We start from the raw sequence: 20,204 nt of genomic DNA, 5'->3' as shown, positions 1-20,204 counted from the left end.
CCTGTTGAAGTAACTGCATAATCTATTTATGGCTATCCTAGGACCCCTATGTAACAACCCTCTTAATGCAGCTGGTAACAAGTTCTGTACTAAGACATGATGATCATGCGACTTTAAACTACCAATATTTGGAGGGTTAACTGAAACACTATTCGCAATATTACCACAATAACCATCAGGGCCTCTAAACTTAGCTAACCTTTGGCAGAAAATGGTCTTCTCTCTCTTCGATAACCAGTAGGCAGCAGGAGGTAAGTATGTTTTCTTTCCCCTCACCTCTATGTGCAAGTGCTTTCTGATTCCAATATCTTCTAAGTCTTTTCTTGCTTTCAACCCATCTTTTGAGTTCGCACTTTGCATCAACAGAGACAATGCATAACATCAATATTGTGACGAACAGGCAACTCCTAACACATTAAACAAGAAACTGTTAGACATATTGATCTCTTCTTCCAGTAATCAGATAATATAGATCAGTTACTATAGTTTACCTTCCAGTAAGGTAGATCAAAGAATATTGATCTCTTCTTCCACCGCCATAGTTCATTTGATTCTTCACACTCTTCTTCTTGTAACCTCTCATCATCTTCCAACTCTAGTCTTTTCCTTTTTTTTTCCTTCTCTAGAGGTCTACCAAAATCATTCGTAAAAGCTTGTAGTGTCTCATATATCTCAGCGCCTGTTTGTATCCTATTAGCATTCCCTTCCTCCACAGTGTTGTCAAACCAAGCTTTTTTATATCTGTAACGATGGCCAGGCGGTAGTCTCCTTCTGTTACTCATGTAGACAAACTTGCGGCTAAACTTAAGCCACCTTGCAGGTGTATCCTTTCCACATACATTGCAGGCTTGTTTCCCCTTTACTTTACATCCAGACAGTGTTCCTAAGGCTGGATAGTCACTGATACTCCAAAGCAGCAAGGCTCTGAGATTAAAGTTCTCCTTCGCAAATGAGTCATACACTTCAATACCCTCAGCCCACAAATCCTTTAGATCGTCTATCAGTGGTGCTAGGTAAACATCAATGTTGTTACCAGGAGCAGTAGGACCAGGGATCAACAAAGTCAGCATTATATTCTCAGCCTTCATACACATGGTTGGAGGCGTGTTATAGTTCACTAACAACACTGGCCATGTGCTGTGATTGGTGCTTTGCATGGAGAAAGGGTTCATCCCATCTGTAGAAATCCCAAGTCGAAGATTCCGTGGATCAGCAGCAAAGTCTGGCCATTTAGCATTCACTTGTGCCCAAGAGATAGAATCAACAGGGTGCCGCATTGTACCATCTTCAGTGGCATTGGTATAGTGCCAACGCAGATCTTCAGCCATCCTTTGTGATCTAAACATCCTCCTAAACCTGTCCTTGATTGGAAAATATCTAAGGACCTTTGCCGGAATCCCCACCTTTAACTCATTACTGTGCTTATCCATTTCCCATCTTGAAACTTTGCATCTTGGACAGCTTTCTAGGTTCTCATACTCCTTCCTATACAATATGCAATCATTCTTGCAAGCATGAATACTGTCGTAGCCGAACCCAAAGATCTTCAGAAATTTCTTGATTGCAGCTAAACTCTTGGGAAGAACATTGTCTTCAGGTAGCAAATCCTCAAGTAAAACCAACAGCTGATCAAAGTAGTTCTCCGACACACCACTTTTAACCTTGAATCTGTAAAGTCCCATGATAGCTGAAACCTTTGTGTGCTTGAGACAATCCGAGTATAATGGCGTTTGAGCGTCTCTGAGCTTTTTCTTAAACTCAATTTCCTCTGGTGCTTCATCGTCTTCGTTGTCAGTTGTCGGGTTTGGACCACCTTCGTCCATGGAGAATATTGTCTTAAACAAATCAAACGCCTCTGTTTCATATTGAAGAACACTGTCTTCTGCAGAATCTCTTTTTTCTCCATGAATACTCCAACGAGAACTCTTATACTTCTTATCCATACCCCTAATCACCAAATGCTCCACAATTTTATCCAGTGACTGATGGCTCAGATTGCGGCAGTCTCTACAAGGGCATAGCATTTCAGACAGACTTCCCAATCTTTTTGCGGACGAATTCACAAAATTAGTTGCTCCTTCTGAATACTCGTGGCTATTCCTACAAGAATCAGACAAAAGAAGTTAGCTTTATTTCAATCGGCGAGTAGAAATGAGATCGAGGGATTTTAGGTTATACCTTGGAAGCCAAATCCACGACTTATCCATTTGCTTACTTTCAATCGACGAATACGAGAACAGCTGGTTTGATTTTAGCTCGAGAGATACATGTGATTTCTTTAGGGTTTTTTCGATTTTAGATCGCGAGACAGAAAGGAGTTTCGACAGAAAGAGAGATGTTGTGTTCTGAAATTTTCCGAGTGCAAACAGAGACAGAAAAAAATGAACGGTTGTGATCAAAGATTTGGAGAGAAATCGGACGGTCTATGATTAATCCGAGTGCAATCTTAGTAGTTGCTCCTCATTGGCTCAAAAAATAAAAAGAATGGCTAAGATTGAAGTTGGGAAGACACATCCATCGGCATATGGTTTGCCACGTCTGCAATCTTGGAGGTTACTCCTTATTGGCTCAAGGTATTAATTTCGTTTGAAATCTGGAAATTAATATATAAATATGATTTTGAAGCAAAAAAAAATTAAATTAAATCTTAAAAATCAAATATTCAGTTTTCCAATTTTACAAAATAAAAATTGTATGAATAAAATTTTTTTATGTGAGCTTTTATAAGATTGATCAATCTAGCTCATATGTTCATAAACACTACTACTTATTTGTATGTACAAAGGCTTTAGGGTATAGGGTTTGAACAAATGAGTGTTTATAAAATTTATAACTAATCAGTTTTGTGAAATTAAGATTACAATATCCTTTTAAGAATGAACAAAATTGTGAAATCAAGTACAATTAGGGTATAGGGTATAGGTTTGTACTTTAGGGTTTAGGGATTTCACTTTAGGGTATAGGATTTTAATTTTTGGTCTTCCCGTCTGTGGATTTAATTTTTAAAGCTTATGGTTTAATGTAAAATTATGCACTTAAGGGTATAGGGGTTAAAAAGCTAAACATTTTCACACATAACCTTATATCATAATATAACACATAATTTTTGTTTTTTTGTCTGCTAACTGTTACATAACATACATGATTTCAACCGAGTAAAAAAGTACCTAAACATTCGATCACACACTAGAAATACATAGCCGATGAGAACCAACTTGAAAAATGTTTCAGACGACAATTTTAGACAAATTTGATTTTGTCATTTGGCCATGCCACAACCGAACCCATTGCATCAGATATGCATTCAATCTCTGAATTTGGCCTCCAGACTTTTGCATCGCCGATCTTAGCCACATCAATCCACACCTTGCTTGCATTTGGACCTAGGGGTACAAAGTGGCACAACTCATTCGGATCCGTTGAAGCTACCCTTCCTTCAGCTACCTTACGTCCAGAGTTGTTGCAATCCAAGAGAGTGCACTTCTGCTTCGGACTTCTGGTCGAACTAGTGCTGCCTGGACTCTACAACTCAAACAAGATGACAGAAGCAAGTTCCAACATCAATCAAGGACGCAACATCAATCATCAGGCAAATAAAAAAATTTAACTTCATGTCAATTACATACCACTGCTTTTTTCTTGGCTGGCTTCGAAGGTGATGCTATTTTCTTCCCTGCACATTTAGTTGGTGTTACTTCTGTAGCGGGTGTAGGCATGACTTCAACCTTTAGGACTGGCCATGCTATTTTCTCGCTAAGTGCATCACCAATCAAGAACATATCAGCGGTTGGCCTCCACAAATATGCTTGATCATTGAACACCTTCACTACTTCGACACTAACAGCATTGGGACCCAGAGGTATGTTGTTAACCATGTCTTTGGATTTTGAAGAGCACACGAGACCTTCAGCAATGACCTCGTCCTCATCATTGGTCCAATCATATATCTTGCATCTTCGATATTCACCTTCCTTGCTTTGCTAAAACAAGATTTGAAATTAGAAATTTTAGTAATGATTAGAGATGACTCAATTGTTGTAAGAAGAAAACAAGATTTGAAAATTTACCATAGATAAATCTTCAGAACAGTTTGGATCCTTATCCAAAATCACTTTATCCATTGGCCAAGATATCTTGTATCCCACAGCTTCATCAAGAGTTAACACATCCGTAGTAGGCCTCCAGAGTGAAGCTGATGCGCTTAGTGCATACTTAACTACGATAGCCACTGCATTAGGACCAATTGGTATACGACCAATTTTGTACTTCGGTTCAGCAGAGCAGAATTCTCCTTCACCAACAACAACATCCTCTGATTCAATCCAATCCAGTATTTGTACTCTGACTCCTTCTTTGAATCCACCACTACTCTCAGATGTTTCAGCATCAACATTACTTTTCTGAGAAAAGGCAACGGAAATCGTAAATGTCTTAAAACTAATTGACCAAAGGTAATGAAAAGGATTACCTTCTTCTCAGCTAATTCTCGCACCATCCCCTTTAACTCTTCAATCTCACTTTTCATTTCTGCAATCTTAGCGTCTCTAAATTGCAGATATGCTAGCTTATTAGCTGTAATCCCTCTACCAAAGCCCCTTACTCGTCCAGGTTTGTCTTTTCCCAAAACCTTGCTCACAGCATCTTCCCTTATGTTATCAGCAGCTGATGTGGAGTCCATCTGACTGTCAAGTGACTGTATTTGTTCCTGATACAATCATTTAAACACAAAATCATTCATTGCCATAGTCTATTAACTATACACAATATACAACTTCCATAATGCTTACAATAGTCTCAGCAAACTGGGGCTTCACAGGTCTGCCATCAGCATGAGTGTGTCCCGCAATCCAAACCTTGGATCTACTCACCTTACTTGGGTCTTTACTCTTTTTTTTCTATATGAAAACAAACATATCTCACTACCATTTTAATCTAACAAGCTGATGTACAATATGTAGATGTTTGACTACTCTTTTACCATATCATCAGCTAAACGAAGCATTCCTTTGCGGCTGGTGGTGTGAGGAATCTGATTTCTTCTCATCGCTCTGTACTTGTTACTCGTTTCCTACAATATAAATATGACATTGATTATATCCATCAGACATGACCTTTAAGGATGAAACTTACTTAGTTGTAGATAACTCACTGTGAAAGATTTGGTAGTCTTACTCTTAACCCAAGTGTTCCACAGTTGAAGGGATGGGATGTTGCTCGGTTTTAAAGCTATTCTCTCAGCTGCAGTCTTCGCCACACGTACTTGTGACACCAGCCTCGACTTCCCAGCCCTCCACACATTTCCCAGCTGCTTGAAAATAACAGCTTTCTGCCACTCTTCTTGCAAGTTAAACCTCCCCTGCATCACAATAATCAAGTTAAACATGTTTATAATTTCATCTTGCGGTTAAACAAAACATACTAATATATATACAAACCTGAATTTCTTCCCACATTGTTGCTTTAGTCGCTGCATCAAGTTTTCTCCAATCGGCAAGTGTAACCGGAACATGTTCCCTCACAAGAGGACCAAGAAACGACGATAGGGTTACTGAACCAGGTCCAACATGCTCACCAATGTCATTGAATGTGACCATAATCTTATCATTGGGATTTTCAGCCACTCTACGCAACTTTGTAGGTCCTCTTTTTTTTTTTTTTGAACTTCCTCCCCTGCTAGCTCAACTCCTTCAGTACTAGGAATCTCATCATCTTGCGCAGTGCCATCTTCTTCCATATCGCGAGCTTCTTCTTCGCAAGCTTCCTCTTCGTTCCCTTTCTCATTAAGAACTCCATCATCTTCCATATTGGCCGGTTCTTCTTCATTCTCTTTCCCATTGAGATCTCCATCTTCTTCATTCTCTTTCCCATTGACATCGCCATCTTCTTCATCCTCTTTCCCATTGACATCCTCTTCATCGTCTTTATCTTCTTCAGACATTGACTTCTCAGCCTGATCATCCTTATCTTCGGGTGTTACATCTTCTACTTCATCATCCTGAGCAGGTGTTACATCTTGTACTTCATCATCCTTAGGAGGTGTAACATCTTCTACCTCATCATCGTCAGATGGTGTTACATCTTCTATGTAATCATCTTCAGCAGCCACTTTCTTGATTCTACTACTTCTTCTCGTTGGCGTTAAAACTAAATTCTTTTTAGGGGAAGCCGTTTTCTTTGCTGTTCTTTTCTTCACTTTTAGTTGCGGTGCCTTGTCCTCTTGATCTACTACCTCCAAGCCTTGATTACGTCTACTCCGACGAGAACCAACTTGTCCTCTTGTCTTTGCCATTTCTGAAACTGATAAACAAATCCAAAATCAAATCAAGCCATTCGATCAAAAAATCTAAACCCAAAATCAAATCGAAACCTTCAATCATATTCAAAATCAAACTGAAACCCACAATCATATTCAAAACCTAATCGAAACCCACAATCATATTCAAAACCTAATCGAAACCTAATCGAAACCCACAATCAAAATCGAATCATGTGTTAACGCGGACATGCATGTGAAAAGAGATTTGAATCAAAGAAAAACCCAAAATCAAAGAGATTCGACTCGAGAGAACCAGTCTCTATTCTAAACTCAGAATCAAATCGAAACTCATACCAATTGAAGCTTCGACTCGAGAGAACTCTGAAGAACTTCGATGAGTCGGTTTTGATTTTGAGGAATGTGAAGAGAGTGAAGTGAAGAGAATGAAGTCTCGGTTTCGATTAATACTTAAGTTATTTTTAATATATTTTTTCATATACGATAGCATTTAGTTTTTGATTTGCAATGGTAAGGCGCCTCCACTTACCAAATTAACGCGGCTGAATTATTTTATTTTCCCGCGACTACAAAGATAGCTTATACATTTCAAAAACGCTATTATAAAGGCCCGTGTTTATATACAACAGCAGAGAAGCAAAAAACGCTATGCTACGACGCTATTAATACCCACATTTCCTGTAGTGATTGGCTGCGTGGTTTTGCTGAATACCAAGGTAAAAAAGCTTAAAAATACCATTTATGACTATTTTTTTGTAACTGATTCATATTATATTTTATAGGTACAATTGAAGACCTCTTTGATGAAAATGAAGATGTTCAAAAAAAAAAACAAGTAGTTCAGGAGTGGAGTCTTCAACATCGAAAAATTGAAGTGTTTGATGGAACAATGGTATATAGTGTTTTGGCTATGTCTTATATCGGTTTATAATATGTTTGATGAAAATTTATAATGATAGGTTATGATTTCATTATGGACAGGTCTTGATATCGACGGTGTAGAAGATTAAAGCTGCTCTTTATTGTGATAGCACGTAATTTAAGATGGGACGGTGTGTGGAATGAGTCAAGAAAGATTGAGTTGCGAACTTTGAATTTTTTGTTGAAATGTGATTTGTAAACTTTGAATTTTTAGCTGAAACAAAACAATGTAATGTTCAGTGTTATGACTTATGATTATGGAGTTGTTTTTTATTTGACAGGTTTGACTGAAGAAACAGGTCATTAACTCATGATACAAACAGGTCATGTTCAATTTTTTTTAAAGTAAATGGGCTTTAACCAGGCTAGGAACGAGCTTAATGCTAAACGGGCATTACATAAACAAGCTCTAAACGGGCTTGGTTTAATTAGGCTGTAAACGGACAACTATTAAACGGACGCAGACGTAAACGGGCAGGACATGCCTGTTTTAACATCCCTAGTCGCAATATTGACAAGAGTTACGAGTTGAGTCAGTTAACAAACACAATTTGTATTCAACTCATAAAAGAATTATTTGTTGAACTCATACATATATATAGGATTGTGATTGTATGTTTAAATCCAAGTCATCTATTGATAATCAGCCATTCATTTTTTTTAATTAATCTGGAGGTGTCCCGGACCTATGGAAAGACACAGACTAATCTCTAAATAGAAGTACAGTCTATAAATAGACCATTTCTTCGAATATTCAAATGAACCGTAAGCAATTAGTCCATATCTGGATGGCCACATAGTGAACTAATAATTTTGCACTATAGGGAAATTGATCACTTACCTAGACTAACAAGACAACTTCTCCTCTAATGAAAATCACTAGCCAACCACGTTTCTGTTTTAATTTTCTCATTCTCGAGATCAGAACTGTAGAAATGCTTTGCAAGAAATAGAAGGAACTACCTTTATCAAAAATCTGCTAGAACATTAATTCTTAGGTGGAAATACAAATGATCACAACTAACTTGTAATGTCTATTTTTTGAGAATTAACTTGTAATGTCTTAAGCAATCTATTTTCCTTTATTTCTTAATTTTTGATATTATACTACGATAAACACAAGAACTTTGCAAGGGATGAATGCACCGGTTTGAGTTTTAGAAGATCGTAAGCTAAAGAAAAAAAAAAACGTTAACATATTTTCTAAAAAATAAATTGTTTTGGTTTGTAAACTTTTTATATCAAAATAAAGACCAAAAGTTCATGTTTGGATGGTCGATCCTGTCACTAATTAACATTATAGATTATTGTCATAGATAACCCTGATTTAACCAAATTTGTTGCCTTTTTACTAAGCCAAAAACAAGTTTCACGAACAAGATTTTGCTTCATGTTTTAAGATCGCTTTTTGAAACCCAAATATTGTTAAAACTGATTTTAAAAGTTGGAACGTGTAGCCCTTGATGTTACATCCATTACTTGTAAAAGGCGAATTACATGCGTGGTGAACAAGAGAGAATAATGAATTGTGCATTACTATAAGGGATTTTTTAAATTCAAAGTCAAACCTAAAACTAACCCATATTTTTTTTGGATTTTTTTTTGTCTTATTCACCCCATAAGTTCATGATATTCACAAAAATGCCATCAAATTTTTTTTATTTTCTTTCCGAAAATGACATTTTTACTCTCTCACCCTTATCATCTTCAAGTAATTACAAGATTGACATTGTCATCAATACCCCAACCACCATGAACAACCAATTTGAAGCTCTTAATGCACCTAAAATCGATTTACACACTCTCTTTCTCACTTGTTATGAACTAAAAACAACATCTCTTTCACTTTGCCTCCATATTCATCCAAAAAACTCAAGCTTTTGATTCAAAATTTTTTATGGTTTATAGAGCCATTCAAGCATACTATTCTTGATGGGTTACTTTCGTTTGAGATTCTGGGTGGTTGGAGAAGACTCTGTGTGCTAAGGAAGTCATCTCACTAGTTTAAGATATGAAATTGAAATTTTTTCCAGATCTGTTTGTGTAGAAGACTTACCCGTAAGTAGTCTGGCTGTAGAAGACTTACGGGTAAGTCTTCTGGTCAAACGGACGACTTACTTTTAAGTCGTCATCTTTGTTTGTTAAAAAAAAATCTAGAGAATACCCTAGACGACTTACTGATAAGTCGTCTAGGATAAATGAGTTAGTTTTGCATTTGACCGAATTGTGTCAGATATTTGACTTTTTCTGGACGACTTACCAGTAAGTCGTCTCTGGGAAAACAAAAATTTCAATATTTTATTAAATCTGGACGACTTATCTGTAAGTCGTCTCAGGTTACTTTTGCAATTGGAAAATAAAACTTAAATATTTAACTTTTCCCAGACGACTTACGCGGAAGTCGTCAAGTAAGACGACTTACTTGAAAGTCGTCCAGGATAAGCAAAGTCGTCCAGATTTATTTCCTAGATTATGGTCAAACCTTGCTTATGTCGGACGACTTTCTTGTACGTCGTCTGCCTGGACGACTTTCAAGTAAGTCGTCTGGGTAAAGTTAAATATATAAGTTTCTTTTTCGAATTGCAAACTAACCTGAGAAGACTTACAAATAAGTCGTCTAGTTTTAATAAAATATTGGAATTTTTGTTTTCCCTGAAACGACTTATTGGTAAGTCGTCCAGGAAAAGTCAAATATCTGATACAATTCGTTCAAATGCAAAACTAACCCATTTATCCTAGACGACTTACTGGTAAGCCGTCTAGGTTTTTTTTTTAACAAACAAAGCTGGACGACTTACTTGTAAGTCGTCCTATTTAAAATTCAATTGCAAAAATGACCTGTTTGGACGACTTACTGGTAAGTCTTCTAGACGACTTACTGGTATGTCGTCTGCGTCAATGTTTAGTAAACTTTCATTTTCTCTATGTTTACTAATGTGTTTTATTTTGAATTTTTGTAGATGATGCGTCAGTTACATGCAGTGTATGGAGAATGGTTGTTGAATGATTGCCGTTGGGATTTTGTGGTTGATAATGTCAAAGGAGCGAGAATCATTTTTTTGGGGGAAGGTTCGACACATGCTGAACTTCTTGCAATGGCTCAAGAAGATTATAACCCGGACATGAGCACATAATCTGTGGAGATAACCTACTCATTACCAGCAGAAATGATGCAGGCTCCAGACACCCCTCCTATTCATGTTACAAGTGATAGACAAGTTCGAAACTTGCTCGAGATAACCAAAACGCATGGAGTACGGCTTTGTGTATCAAACCGTAGCAAGGTGGAAACGGTTTCAGAGTTCAGGGAAGATGATGAAGCTGATGAAGCTGATGAATGTTTTGAAGATGATGATGATGATTTGGTTGAAGATGAAAATCATGATGGGGAGGAGGACGATGGGGAGGAGGATGCTGGTATCTCTATTGTTGCTGAAGCGGACGAGAATGGTGAGGATTACAGTGTTTATGGAAAGGTTGAAGATGAGGATGAGGAAGATGATGATATGTGTTTTGAAGATATCGAAAAGATTGAAGGAGGAAGATCGAATGGTAACAGTATCTATGTCAACCAGAGTTTTGTTAGCAAGGATGCACTGCTTTCAGAGCTGCGGTTGACAGCAGTGAGGTTTAAGTTCTCCTTCAGAATATACAAGTCAACGAAAACTCTCCTTGTGACAACATGTCCGGTTAGTGGTTGTCAATGGAAGGTCAGAGCTTCAAGTTAGTCGTTCAGTGATTAGTCTTCCAGAAGACCTTCAATTAAGTCGTCCAGAAGGTCGTCCAGTTAGTCATCCAGAAGGTCGTCCAGTTAGTCGTCCAGGGGTTTTTCTTCCAGAAGACCTTCAAGTTAGTCGTCCAGTGTTCAGTCTATGTACTAAAAATTTGTGTTATGAACTTATCTGTGTCAACTTCTTTGTCAAATTGCACTACCAAACAAATTTGAGATGGTCTTGCCCTTTATATTATCCAAAATATAATTACAAAAGGTCACTGCTCAGAAGACTTTCCAGACTACTTATAGTTAAGTCGTCCAACATTCCAGACGACTTAACTGTAAGTCTTCTGCGCAGAATATAGTTACAAAATAGAGATCAAGTTCAAATACAAAATAGGGATCAAGTTCAAATACACACATCAGCCTAATCTATCATACAAAATAATCTAAAGTGGCATGTTTATCACCCGTCATATGCACCCAAGATGTCATCCATGTCCTTGTTTTCGAGCTCATGCGCGTTAGGAAGCTCTTGAAATATATCCACCGTCATCTTATCCCTCATACTCTTCCCGTTGGGCTTAGCAAAGTCTTTTTTACTAAACTCTATCCCAAGAGCATGACATTCAATGTACTTTAGAGTGTACACGCCACAATAACCAGCTCGGGCCGGAGGTATATTGGTCGGTCTCTCATATGTGAATGGCTCCAGGCTGTATTGGGCACGTAGTTCGTCTGAGGAAGCGCACTCAACAAGCAGATAAGGGACCATGTAGAGAAAAGACTCAATTACCACATCGAGTTCTTCTGGGGAGATACTGGAACAAATGCTGTCAAAGACGACTATGTGCCTCTTAGGGATCGATATCCACAAAGCAATCCAATGACTGTCGGCGAAGTTTACTGGCGCATAGATATCATCAATATCCGTCCCCAAAACCTTGTTCGATTGGCAAAATGATGGTATAGTGCCTGCATAATAATTCCACGCCCCACCAGGGAGTCTTCTTCCTAAACCGTTGTGATCGGGCTTCGAGTCCTTAAAATCCTTGAAGTTGAATCTCCATTGCTGAGCAAAGAGATGATCAAGGAAGCACATTCTCTCGCTCCTGAAATGTTGTGGGTTAGCGTCGTACCTCTTCCTCAACACATTAATCCAAGCATCAATATGCTGCATATAAAATAGAGTACAAGTCAAAAGATATCAGACGACTTAGTGGTAAGTCTTCTACGTAGACGACTTACCAGACGACTTACAAGTAAGTCGTAGACGAATTAAGTCGTCTGATAAGTCATCTACGTAGAAGACTTACCAGACGACTTACAAGTAAGTCGTCTACGTCATAGCAGAAGACTTACACAGTCCTCCAGCCACTCTAGGAAGGTTTGGAGGATTTGATACCACCAAGTTCTACTTTTACGTTGTTTTTTATCGAGAGTTGTTCTATAATGACTGCAAACACAAAATGTTGAAAAGCAATCAGGTTTTATGGGAAAAGCAAGCTATTATATGAAAAGCAAGCTATTATGGGAAAAGCAAACACTTACGGACAAGATTTCAACCAATCAGCGAGCTCCTTCAACTTCTTCTTGTCAATTGGTGCAAAAGGATTATAGCCTGGATAAAGCTTTCTGTTTGAAATGATCACTCTGGCCGTGCTGTTTGCCGTATAAGGAGATTTCTGTGAGGCAGTAAGTTTCCTTGTTCGATCACTCTTTGCACGGCAAAGTGCCAAAGCAGCATCCCTCTTTTCTAGATATCTAGCATCCTCCTTCTGTAAATCTGAAACAGTGGATTGATTTTTGTCCAATAGAACAAGGCTCGGTTCTGGAGCTTTATCTTCCGAGGAACTAGCATCTGCGGGCACATCTGGACCTTTATCCTCCACCAAGCTCTTCCTTCCCGCGTTCGTCCCATTGACACTTTCACTCTGCAATATACAAGATGGGTTTATACAATAATAACCAAAGATCCATTTCAAACAATAATAACCAATGAGTGTCTTCAAACATGAAACAAAATACATATATAAAATCCATACACTATAAACAAAGCACACATGTTCTGACATACAAGAAACAAAGCAAATGCAACTTTTCAATTCTTATTCTTAAGACTTTGTCTAGTCAATCTCTTGTTGGGAGAGGATTCGTTACTAACCCCGGGTTCGAGCGTCGGTTTAGGTGGAGAGGTAGTGTTTTGAGATGATGTCCCTTTCCGTTTTGTGGTGATACCAACCTTCTTCTCCACAGCTTCCACCCTTTCCGACAGATACTTGATCTCCTTAACGCACGTCCCAAACCCTTCCCTCATGGCATCAGCTATGTCCTTGAACATGGTTTTAATATCCTCTTTGGTCAACCCACCAACAGTCGTAGTCACCCCTTCACTAGCCTCTGCAGCTGCCTCTTCACTAGCCTCTGCAGCTGCCTCTTCACTAGCTTCAGCAGGTGCCTCTTTACGAGCTTTCTTCCGAGGTCTTGGACTGTCTTCCTTCACTACCTTTTTCTTCGCTGGACTCACAACCGCCGGCTTTGTATTGAACCAAGTACCGGTGACTTCCCAGCAATCCATGGTCCACTTCCACGGTTTCTTCACAAACATGAGTTTAATTATGTTCTCCGCGAGCGTGTCCTCAACATCAAACTCCCATTTTGGAAACATTTCACCAGTGTCCTTTTGAACAAAGTTGATCACCCTAGTCTGCAGTAAATAGAAGATATGAACTTAGATATTTGACGGATTAAGAAAGATGGAAAGAAAAGACTTCACAGACGACTTATAATTAAGTCGTCTGGAAAGTCTTCCAGCTGGACGACTTAGTAGACGACTTATAATTAAGTCATCTGGAAAGTCTTCAAGCTGAAAGACTTAGTAGAAGACTTATAATTAAGTAGTTTGGATAGTCTTCCCAGACGACTTAATTATAAGGCTTCTACAAAGTCATCCAGCTGGAAGACTTTCCAGACGACTTAAATATAAGTCTTCTACTAAGTCGTCTAATTGGAAGACTTATCAGACGACTTAATTATAAGTTTTCTGCGAAGTCGTCCAGATTAAAGTAAATACCTGACTGAGGATATCCTCTTTAAACTGTCTGCGTCCTTTGCGACCCTTGTAAGCCAGTATCGGTGGAGACAGATTGTTTGGGAGAGGATTACCAAAAGTAGCACCCAATTCCGAAAGAGCTGTGTACACCCAGACCTGGAGAGCTTGCGCAAACCCATTAATAGTGTAACAACCCGAAATATCTCTGCCCTTCACAAAGTCCATCAGCACCTTAAACGCGACTCTCCCCCATGGATAATTCTCAAACCGTTCTAGCTCCATCACTAGCCTTGCCAGATTAACCCGTGTAGGGGTTGTACTTTCTCCCTTCAATGTATCCAGTGAAGATGGCAAGGTACACGAGCCGCTTATGATCATCCCGAGACCACCTTTCGCATCTCTCAAGTGCTGCTATTATCTCCTGAGTAGATGGCCCAGCTTCGACATGAACTCCCAGCATCTCCCAAAAAGAAGTCAACTCCTTTGTAACAACAGAGTGAGGTCTCTCAAGGTCCTTGATGTACTCGCAGTTTAGACCAGTGAGGTTTTCAAACTCTAACAGTGAAAACCTCACAGGTTCTGGACCAACGAGACTCCACAGCTCATACTTCTTCTTTATGTCCGGCTGGAAACCGAGTATGTAGTGAACCAGCCTTGAAGCCCAATCAAATCCCAGCTCTTGGAACTTGATGAAAACTCCCAACTTCGACTCCTTCAGCTCTTCATATTCGTCATCATGAAGAGCTTTCTTTAAAGCAGCATGCAACGTCCAACAAGTATGATACGAAATGCTATGCACTGCGGGGGGCTCTTCCCCTAATGTATATATCCTACGGGGGAGTTCTGGCATCTCCATTTTTTTTGCCTGCAAAACAATCAAAGACAACCATCTCAAACAATCAAAGACTTATAATTAAGTCGTCTGGAAAGTTTTCCAGCTGAAAGACTTATAATTAAGTCGTCTGGAAAGTCTTCCAGCTGGAAGACTTTCCAGGCGACTTAATTATAAGTCTTCCAAGACTTCGAGTTTTATTTTAATCTTTTCCTCAATCATTCACTCGACAGTAAGAGATATAACTTACCGGCGGCGGAGTTCAACGAGACGCCTCTGAGAGAATGCGCGCTAGGGTTTCCTCTCGGATCTTAAATAGAGGAAGCGGCTGTGAGAACAGTGGTGAGAACGACGGTGATAACGGCGGAGAGATAACCGGCGGTGAGAACGATGAGAACGATAGATTAGAAAGAATCAACGGAAATCGCCTTCGAAATCGCCTTTGAGAGAAACGGCTTTAGGGTTTTCTGATTTTCGATAAACAGTGAAAAAGAAAACACCTTATATATGGCCGGTAAATAATCCGGTTAGGTTTAAAAGTACATTGTAAAATTAAAGGCTTGGTCCGGTTTGGACGACTTACTAGTAAGTCGTCTGTTGAATACTGTACATCAGACGAGTTACTAGTAAGTCGTCTGAGACCCTAAATTTAACCCCTAAACTAAATTGACTAAATTAACTAACTAACCACGTTATAAACCTGTAGTTATACTTAAATAGTGTTTACTATACACAGAAATAAAAACACTTAGGTAAATTTTAAAGTTTTCAAAAAAACATTTATGCATTCCAAAATCTAACCCTAAGAACACATACAATACTACAACATATGTTGGCAAAACCTAAACCAAAGAATATCATGACTCACTACTTTCACTCATCTATGTTGAAAACAATTAACTTTTGTTATATCTTAATTTATATCTCTTAAAACATATGTTAATTACATGATTTCAATTTTTCACTTATCAAAATATTTTTTACAAAATGTTTAAATTATTTCTAAGTAAAACTAGTCCAGGCGACTTACGGGGGTTAGAAACGTAAAAAAATTTCGGTTTTTTGTTTGTTCACAAGAGGTTGGTTGTAATTTCAATAGCCTTTTAAGTTACTTTTGCATTTGATTCAAGTTTGGGTTAACCTTTGCGTTTGAAATCGAGTTGTGAGTCATATTTGGCAATTTTCCCCTACTATAAACCACACACGTTTTCATATTTTTTTCTTTTTTCGTCACACTTCAAAAGAAAATGATACTCCAATTGTCACGATTTACATTTTAACACAATTGAAAACGTGTTAATATAGTACGAGGCAGAAAAAGAAAAAGAAGAAATAATTTCGAAGCCTTTATGGAAGGGAAGGATAGAAACTAACAGTTTTATGTACTTCTGTGTACCTAACTAATATTGTTGAACTATATGTTCGTCATTTGTTCTTATCTTCCGATGTTATTTAAATTTATATTCAAGAGATATTTGAATTTATTAACACACATGACATCAGAAAAGAATCTAATATGAAAGAGCGAAAAACAATTGAAGAGATCATAAGCTAATTTTATTCTCAATTAAGAATATGGATCTTTATGCATTAATATATGAAATCCTCTAATCAATGATATCACACATGTATCTCTAACTAGCTTAGGAATCTACAATACACACGTGACATGCTGACTTTGAAGGTTTATAGTCATCAGATCATCCACAAGTAAGAAGACTCAAGCAAGATGAAAGGAAGTTAACCTTTCGTAGAGTCTAAATGTCTTAGATACTATGTTTGAGTCTAAGGGTTTGTAACACATTAGTCGGTTAGTACATGTGTCCTCCTCTCACAGGCTGACTGCTTTTAAGCACGTGTAAATAGCTGAGTTATAAAGCTATAAGTCTGAGTCTTGAGCTGATTAGAGATGACTTAGGGTTCATGTTATCAGCCAAGATCGTCAGCGAGATACATGAAGAACGATTGTACAAGGAGCTCGGCTGAGAGCAAGATTAGAGTGTTGCTGCTTCAATCCCAGCTCTGGTGAGCTATAGCTGTCCTTCCTTGTTAACATCGGGTCAACAGTTACTTGTGTTTGTGTCGATTTCAAGTTCGATAGATCAAGATTAGGTTTCTATCTTCACAAATTGGTATTAGAGCGCCAGGTTTTGGTGTGATTAACTATCAATCTAAGACGAAATCAATTCGTATCAAAATGTCAAGTCATCAAATCATGATGACGATGTTCGACGGTATCAGAGACTTCGGAATCTGGAAGAAACAGATGTACACAAATCTCAGCATACAAGGTCTTAAGAAAGTGCTAACGGAATCGATAAAGAAAGAGGAGGTAACAGATAAAAATGATGAAGAAACAAACATCAAGAAAAAGAAAGAAGCATAAGAAACGACGAGGATGGAACGAGATGAGAAAGCCATGAATATAATATTCATGAGCATCAGTGATCAAGTATTAAGGAAGATCGATAAGTGTGTCACAGCAGCACAAACATGGGCATTACTCCATCGGTTATACATGACGCAAAGCTTGCCAAATTGTGTTCATGCGCAACTAAAGGTGTACTCTTTCAAGATGCAAGGCTCAAGATCAATAGACCAGAACACAGACGAATTTCTAAAGATGATTAAGAATTTTAGAAACTTGGCATAAAGATTCCAGAGGATATTCAAGCGATTCTACTACTCAACGCTCTCCCAGCCAAGTATGATTCTCTTAAAGAAACCTTGAAATATGGTTGTGATGCTATAAAGGTAGAAGAGGTTGCTAGTGCTACTAGATCTAAGGAACTGGAATTTAAAGATGCTTTTAGCTCTAGGTCTGGTGGGGAGGGTCATTTTTTGAGGGATATATCGGATACTAGGACTGTAAGTTTTGGGAAGAATAAGGACATGTCCAGATCAAAATCTAAGAACGAAACGAGTGTGTTGGATCTGCAGCAAAGAAGGACATTTCAAGAAATAATGTTCCAAGTGGACTGAAAGAAACAAAGGAAGGTCATCATCATATGATAAAGGATAAGCTGCTGAAGTAAGAGACAATGCAAAGAATCTGATTACACCGAGTGGGTGCTGGATCACTACAAGATATATGGATTTCAATAGCAGTAGAGGATAGCGTTTTTTGCCTTTCTAGTATGGTTTACATACGCTTTAGTTTTAGATAGCGTTTCTACATTTCGAAACGCTATGATAAAGTAGTATATTTAAAAACGCGATAATAGTGTATGGTTTTAACGTAACACTTATTTTTAATAGAAAAACATAATTAAAAACGCTATGTTTGGCTATTTGAAACCTTAAACTCTTAACATATTTTAAACCCTAAACTCTAAACACAAACCTAAAACTCAAATATTTTCCTATTCTAATCTTTAATCTTAAGTTTAAATTCAAATTTTAATATTTTCAATTCAAATCTTAAATCTAAACCTTAAAACCTAAATCCTTTACATATTTTCAAACCCTAAACCCTATATCCCTATCCAAACCTCATATAAACACTAAACTTTAAAGGGAAAAATGTTAAACAAATCCTCAGCTTTTTCATTTGGACCATTATAATCCCCAGCTTTCGGAAAGACCTGAAAAACAATAAATTTTTCTTTTGACTTTAAAAACCCAGCTAACTTTTCTTTGAATGGATCAAATTAGACCCGACGTTAATTAGACTAACGGAACATGTTAACCCTGTTAATTTGCACAGTTAGCCAGTACGACAACGTTTTATCTTAAACTTCAAAATAAGATCTGAAACCCTAATATCATTTTCCCCCAAATCGATTTGGGGATTTTCTTGACACACCAACCCTAAAAATTACGATTACAACTCAAAATCCTCCAATCTCACACGATTGACTTCCCTTAGCACGAAGATGAGTTCGGATTCGACAGCTGAGAGTTCAACCGTGAACACATACGGTATTCGTGGGTTTCCGGCGAGCTGTGTTTGCGGGACTAAGACAACAATCTACACGTCTGAGACTAACAAGAATCCGGGGAGACCTTTCTTCAGATGTCTTACGAGAAGAAAGGTAGCTTCTTATCTTCTTGATTATATTGTTGTCGTTTATTCAAATTGAATATAAAGGAATATGCCTAAAATCTTATGGTTTTTGCATAGAACCACTTGTTTAAATGGGTTGAGGAGGCTGTTTATGAAGAGGTTCAAGATGCCTTACCAAAGATTGTAATGCTTGAAGCTGAGCTTAACAAAGAAAAATCTGATATTGAAGATTTGAAAGGCGTGGTCACTGAGTTGATGGAAGAAGTTGTAAGAGCCAAAACAGAGGTGAAGAGGTGTAAGGTGATGATGACGATCTTGTTTGTGATCATGTGCGTGATCATCATTGTCCTACTAGTTAGTTTGATGTAGAATTAAGTTAGTTATTTGCTTAATGTTTGGTCTTGACTATGTTTGGGGCTTAATTCAGTGACTATTATGTTGGTTTCATTGACTATGTTGTTGTTTGAAGTAATGAACTAAGTTGTTGTTGTTGGTTGAGATACAAACCAATCTTAAATAAAGCTTGATGAAACATAGCATAAGTTAAGTGTCAAAGCACTACAAAATAGATCCGAAAATACTGATACACAAGACAGAAACCTGAAAGCTGAGTGTTAAAGCACTAAAACTGAAACATGAGTGTCAAAACACTAAAACTTCAAAACACTAAATCCGAAAATACTATCTTCTGCTTCTGCCCCTTCCAACTTCGAAATCACGAAAACCATCGACCCCATACCGACGCATCTGAGTTTGGTGGTGCATGTGTGGCTTGTTCCCATCTCCCTGACTCTTGTGGCTGTGTTGATTCCCCTCGTGGCTGTGTTGACACTTGTGGCTGGGTTGGTTGTGATGATGAAGCATGAGACTGTCCCTGGCTTGGTTGTGACGATGATGCATTAGACTGACAATGAAAAAAAAAATCAAGTGAGCATAAGAAGATCAGAAACAAACCAAAAACATCTTGAAACTTGCCTGATTTTTCCTAGGGCGACCTCGTGGTTTCTTGGGCTGACTTTCAACAAAGTCATTCTTACATGTCTTCTTGTTATGATGCTCTTGCTTGCAATTAGAACATGTAATAACTCGATCAGCACGAGTTAGTTTCGTGCTATCAGTTGTAGAGACTTTCGGGCCCTTCTCTGTCTCACCCTTGCTCTTGAACCTATCATGGTTCTTTGGTCTTCCCGGGTTTCCTTTTCTCCAAGGTGGTGGGAGGACACCTAATCTACCAGTCTCAGGCCATAGCTTCTTCCCTTGAACAGGCCTTACCCCCATACTATAGGTTTGACGCCACATAGCTATGGTATAACAAGGAGATACAAAGTCAGAAAGTTTTTTACCATCTTTAAGGATCACATAGGCGGCATGAATGCAAGGAATTCCAGTCATTTGCCACTGGAT

General features: G+C 38.2%; 3 protein-coding genes across 3 annotated transcripts; 1 reads left to right on the top strand and 2 right to left on the bottom strand.

Moving 5' to 3' along the window:
* Positions 1 to 359: 359 nt before the first annotated feature.
* On the bottom strand, positions 360 to 2,207 carry LOC106398726. Its single transcript, XM_022696654.2, has 3 exons — positions 2,179 to 2,207; positions 492 to 2,100; positions 360 to 407 (listed from the first exon to the last, which is right to left on the bottom strand). The coding sequence occupies exons 1-3, from the start codon at positions 2,205 to 2,207 to the stop codon at positions 360 to 362; spliced, it is 1,686 nt and encodes a 561-aa protein (XP_022552375.2).
* Positions 2,208 to 3,148: 941 nt separating this feature from the next.
* LOC125581958 lies at positions 3,149 to 4,678 on the bottom strand. Its single transcript, XM_048748247.1, has 4 exons — positions 4,469 to 4,678; positions 4,068 to 4,400; positions 3,627 to 3,980; positions 3,149 to 3,522 (listed from the first exon to the last, which is right to left on the bottom strand). The coding sequence occupies exons 1-4, from the start codon at positions 4,676 to 4,678 to the stop codon at positions 3,241 to 3,243; spliced, it is 1,179 nt and encodes a 392-aa protein (XP_048604204.1). The 3' UTR covers positions 3,149 to 3,240.
* An 11,034-nt stretch (positions 4,679 to 15,712) lies between these two features.
* Positions 15,713 to 19,423, top strand: LOC111203552 (uncharacterized protein At1g43920, Chloroplastic-like). The gene is made up of 2 exons (XM_022697423.2): positions 15,713 to 18,828; positions 18,918 to 19,423. The coding sequence occupies exons 1-2, from the start codon at positions 18,670 to 18,672 to the stop codon at positions 19,167 to 19,169; spliced, it is 411 nt and encodes a 136-aa protein (XP_022553144.2). The 5' UTR covers positions 15,713 to 18,669; the 3' UTR covers positions 19,170 to 19,423.
* Positions 19,424 to 20,204: the final 781 nt, after the last annotated feature.

This window comes from Brassica napus, chromosome C2 (assembly GCF_020379485.1).
Source record: "Brassica napus cultivar Da-Ae chromosome C2, Da-Ae, whole genome shotgun sequence".
Classification (NCBI taxonomy): domain Eukaryota; kingdom Viridiplantae; phylum Streptophyta; class Magnoliopsida; order Brassicales; family Brassicaceae; genus Brassica; species Brassica napus.
This window is presented reverse-complemented; position numbering and strand designations above follow the sequence as displayed.

Excerpts from the sequence above, each read along its gene's own strand:
- LOC125581958 (XM_048748247.1), bottom strand. The coding sequence starts at position 4,678 with ATGGACTCCACATCAGCTGCTGATAACATAAGGGAAGATGCTGTGAGC. Across the intron at positions 4,401-4,468 it reads GAGAATTAGCTGAGAAGAAG|AAAAGTAATGTTGATGCTGA; the intron begins GTAATCCTTTTC and ends GCCTTTTCTCAG. Across the intron at positions 3,981-4,067 it reads GTTCTGAAGATTTATCTATG|CAAAGCAAGGAAGGTGAATA; the intron begins GTAAATTTTCAA and ends ATCTTGTTTTAG.
- LOC111203552 (XM_022697423.2), top strand. The coding sequence starts at position 18,670 with ATGAGTTCGGATTCGACAGCTGAGAGTTCAACCGTGAACACATACGGT. Across the intron at positions 18,829-18,917 it reads GATGTCTTACGAGAAGAAAG|AACCACTTGTTTAAATGGGT; the intron begins GTAGCTTCTTAT and ends GTTTTTGCATAG.
- LOC106398726 (XM_022696654.2), bottom strand. The coding sequence starts at position 2,207 with ATGGATAAGTCGTGGATTTGGCTTCCAAG. Across the intron at positions 2,101-2,178 it reads TCGTGGATTTGGCTTCCAAG|GAATAGCCACGAGTATTCAG; the intron begins GTATAACCTAAA and ends TGATTCTTGTAG. Across the intron at positions 408-491 it reads TTGATCTACCTTACTGGAAG|GAGTTGCCTGTTCGTCACAA; the intron begins GTAAACTATAGT and ends TTAATGTGTTAG.